Here is a 4,014-nt window from a genome sequence, read left to right on the forward strand (position 1 = left end):
ACGAAATTTGGTACAGAGATAGCTTGCACCCCCAAACTCAAACTCAAATTATTTATTCAGAATTGGTAAAATTTTACGCTTCCTCATTGTCATAAATTTTTATTTGTAAGATTATATGATATAGTGGTGATAATTAATACATACTTAAAACTAAAGCTACGAGGGTTCCAAACCCGCCCAGGTCTGAGAAGAGCCCACAACAAACTCAGCCTGGGAAGGACATAGGCTACTTTTTATCCCGGAAAACCAAAGAGTTCCCACGGGATTTTAGAAAACCTTAATCCACGCGTACGAAGTCGCGGGCATCCTCTAGTAACTTTATAAAGCAAGAAATGTATTTTGTTTCAGTCGCTCTTTTGTCCGCGAGACTCGCTATAGATAATGGCAACAAGGAGCCAGCAAATGAAGAAACCGATTTGTTCCGGGAAAGTAAACCAGTATTTGTATTAGACAGTCTAACATCCGATACCAGCTGTGAAACGAACAGTAACATTAATAAATTAAAAAATTGCTCAGTTAAATTAGACGACGATTTCAAACAGCCTATGAATTACGTCATTCAAAATATTGCGTCTAGAGATATCAGTTATCATGCTACGAGTCAGAAAGAGGTTTCAAAAACAAAATACGTTGAACCAGTAAGTAAAACTGATTGTTTGAAGAATATACAATGTAATAGTTCCTTACAAAATAGTTCGCACGTTGAGGAAACTGGGTTCATTTGTGACATTTGTAAAAAAATGTATAAACGCAAAAGTATCTTAGTTAAACACATACAGACTCACGCTGAAATGAGACGGATCACTTGCAACATTTGCCAGTACAAATGTAAATATCAAAGTGAATTGAAGCGTCATACGAGAATTCATACTGGCGAAAGACCTTTCTCGTGTAATTTATGCGATTACAAATGTACAAAAAACAACCATTTAGTGACGCATATGAGAACTCACACTGGTGTAAAACCTTTCTCGTGTACATTATGCAATTACCAATCTACACAAAAAAGCAATCTAGTGAAGCACATGAGGACCCACACTGGTATAAAACCATTCTCGTGTAAGTTATGCGATTACAAGTGTTCCCAAAATAGCGATCTAGTGACCCACATGAGAACCCACACTGGTGAAAGACCTTTCTCGTGTAAGGTATGCGATTACAAATGTACAACAAGTAGCCATCTAGTGACGCACATGAGAACTCACACTGGTATCAAACCTTTCTCGTGTACTACATGCGATTACAAATGTACAACAAATAGAGATCTAGTAAGGCATATGAGAACCCACACGGGTATAAAACCTTACTCGTGTAAGTTGTGCGATTTCAAATGTACAGACAGCAGCAGTCTCGTGAAGCACAAGAGAACTCACACTGATATCAAACCTTTCTCGTGTAAATTGTGCGATTATAAATGTAGAACAAATAGTAATCTAGTATCTCACATGAGAACCCACACTGGTGGAAAGCCGTTTTCGTGTAAGATATGCGAGTACAAATATGCACACAGTAGTAGTCTAATGAAGCATATGAGAACTCAGCATGCCCCTGGTGAAAAGCCTTCATGTTCCTGAGCCGCACCGGAGAGCTCAGGGAGATAAACTCTACAACAGACAGTGGCGCCAATTCTGTTGTCTTCCTCTAAATTTTTAGAGTATCTGCATCTTATTCTTTTTAATATTGCTAAAAAAGAACGGAACATGAATTTTACATTTAAAGACTCTAAATAGTGCACGCTGAAAATTTAAACAATAGGCTCGCGACTGGCAGCTAAAGTCACGAGGCTTGATGGCTCTAAATTAAATTTAAAACTGTAAAATATTGGCACCGATTCTGAGCACAACCTAATTTTAGAGTATTCGCATCCTCTTACTAATGTAATATGAAAAGGACGGACGCAGTTTGACAGTTTTAAATTTAATTTTTAGATGGTAAAACCCGTGATTTTAGCGCGCAGTCGCGAACCTACTGTACTGTGTGAGTCTTTAAATGTGAAAGGCATGTGCCGTTCCTTTTTTAGCATTGTTAAAAAGAAAAGGATGCAGATACTCTAAATTTAGTGTCCTTTTCATATTAAATTAGTAAGAAGAGGATGCGTATACGCTAAAATTTTAGTGTACTCAGAATCAGTAGGTAACCTACCAATGTGTATCGTGCTTTGTGTAGAGTATCTTGGTATAGTTCTTGCATTTCACGAAGGCCACTGACTCATGCTTGTGTTTAAGTCGTATCGGTATACGTAAGGTACACTAAATGTGTGCGTTTGACAGCGCTCGCTCGCGACTGATTGGTCCGTCATGCACGCACACTTACGCAATGACCATGTAAACGACGTTACCACAAGTAAAGTTCACTAGCCTTCGTGAATTGCAAGAACTGTATGACATGTGTATGACATATTTCAAGATTTCAACGTGTTTGAATCATAATAAATTAATCATTCATTAATGACGCGCCCGCCTTGGGACCGCCTTGGGATATCCTGACATTAATAATTAATGATTAAACGAACTTACCTGTTAGTGAAGTTCTATCATAATTATACGAGGGCTTTGTCCGAAGGAATTAGTATAATTGATTATTATTTATGTCAAGATATATTATTATTATTAATAATAATGTTTATTCAGACATAACATCTATAATTATTGTATTTATGAAATCCATATAGCTGCAATAATATATTATAGTGTAAGTCAATGGCGAGAAGTCATTTTTACGGACTATGTATACTTACTAAATCATTTGTATGTAACTTTTGTTAACAAAATACTTAAAATAATCATTATATATCAAACTTTCTTCTGCCTTTTATTTTTAAGTTTGAGTAAGCTGTGTGGTCCATACGATGAACGATGAACCCCATGTTACGATGAACGGACATTATACTATCATCATCATGATCAGCCCATCGCCGGCTCACTACAGAGCACGGGTCTACTGTCAGAGTGAAAAGGGTTTTCGGCCATAGTCTACCACGCTGGCCATGTGCGGATTGGTAGACTTCACACACCTTTGAGAACATTATGGAGAACTCTCAGGCACACCTTTGAGAACATTATGGAGAACTCTCAGGCACACCTTTGAGAACATTATGTAGAACTCAGGCATGCAGGTTTCCTCACGATGTTTTCCTTCACCGTTAAAGCAAGTGATATTTAATTAATAAAACGCACATAACTCCGAAAAGTTAGAGGTGCGTGCCCGGGATCGCTCCCCGACCTCCGATTAGAAAGTGGACGTCCTAACCACTAGACTATCACAGCATTATATTATACTGTATCGATTTTTAGGGTTCCGTACCTCAAAAGTAAAAACGGAACCCTTATAGGATCACTTTGTTGTCTGTCTGTGAAGAAACCTACAGGGTACTTCCCGTTGACCTAGAAACATTAAATTTGGCAGGTAGGTAGATCTTGTAGCAGACATGAGGGGAATAATCTGTAAACCGTGAATTTGTGGTTACATCACACAATAAAAATTAAACTGTGGTCATGAACTAATAATTAGTATTTTCGAAGTCGGATAACTATACCAAATGGGGTCTCATATTATAAAAGGTCTTTACATGTACCTACACTAAAACAAATTTTTATAACTATACCTACCAAATGGGGTCTCATATTATAAAAGGTCTTTACATGTACCTACACTAAAACAAATTTTTATTTATTTTTAGGCATAATAGTTTTTAATTTATCGTGCAAATGTCCATAAAATACAATTAGTACGGAACTCTTAGTGCGCGAGTCTGACTCGCACTTGGCCGGTTTTTTTATCAAACTTTTTACGCGATTTGAAGGCAATTAGGTAGTGTTGCCTGGTAACCAAATAATATTTTGTCAATAATATTGTTATGTCAGGTTACTTACAGGTTATGATGGAGTTGTGACTTATGACAGTAAATAATGGATTAGGAAATAATAATTCGCAGTAAATAGCTAATAAATAGTGTGTCAATTTCTATGTAATATCAGGAGGGAGTAAACTATTGTAATTAAACACTATTATTAA

At 36.8% G+C, this 4,014-nt stretch overlaps 1 protein-coding gene across 1 annotated transcript; it reads left to right on the plus strand.

Moving 5' to 3' along the window:
- The first annotated feature begins 86 nt into the window (after positions 1 to 86).
- Positions 87 to 2,782, plus strand: LOC138404174 (gastrula zinc finger protein XlCGF57.1-like). The gene has a single exon (XM_069507550.1). The coding sequence runs from the start codon at positions 333 to 335 to the stop codon at positions 1,572 to 1,574; it is 1,242 nt and encodes a 413-aa protein (XP_069363651.1). The 5' UTR covers positions 87 to 332; the 3' UTR covers positions 1,575 to 2,782.
- Positions 2,783 to 4,014: the final 1,232 nt, after the last annotated feature.

The sequence above is a fragment of the Maniola hyperantus genome, chromosome 26 (assembly GCF_902806685.2).
Source record: "Maniola hyperantus chromosome 26, iAphHyp1.2, whole genome shotgun sequence".
Taxonomy (NCBI): domain Eukaryota; kingdom Metazoa; phylum Arthropoda; class Insecta; order Lepidoptera; family Nymphalidae; genus Maniola; species Maniola hyperantus.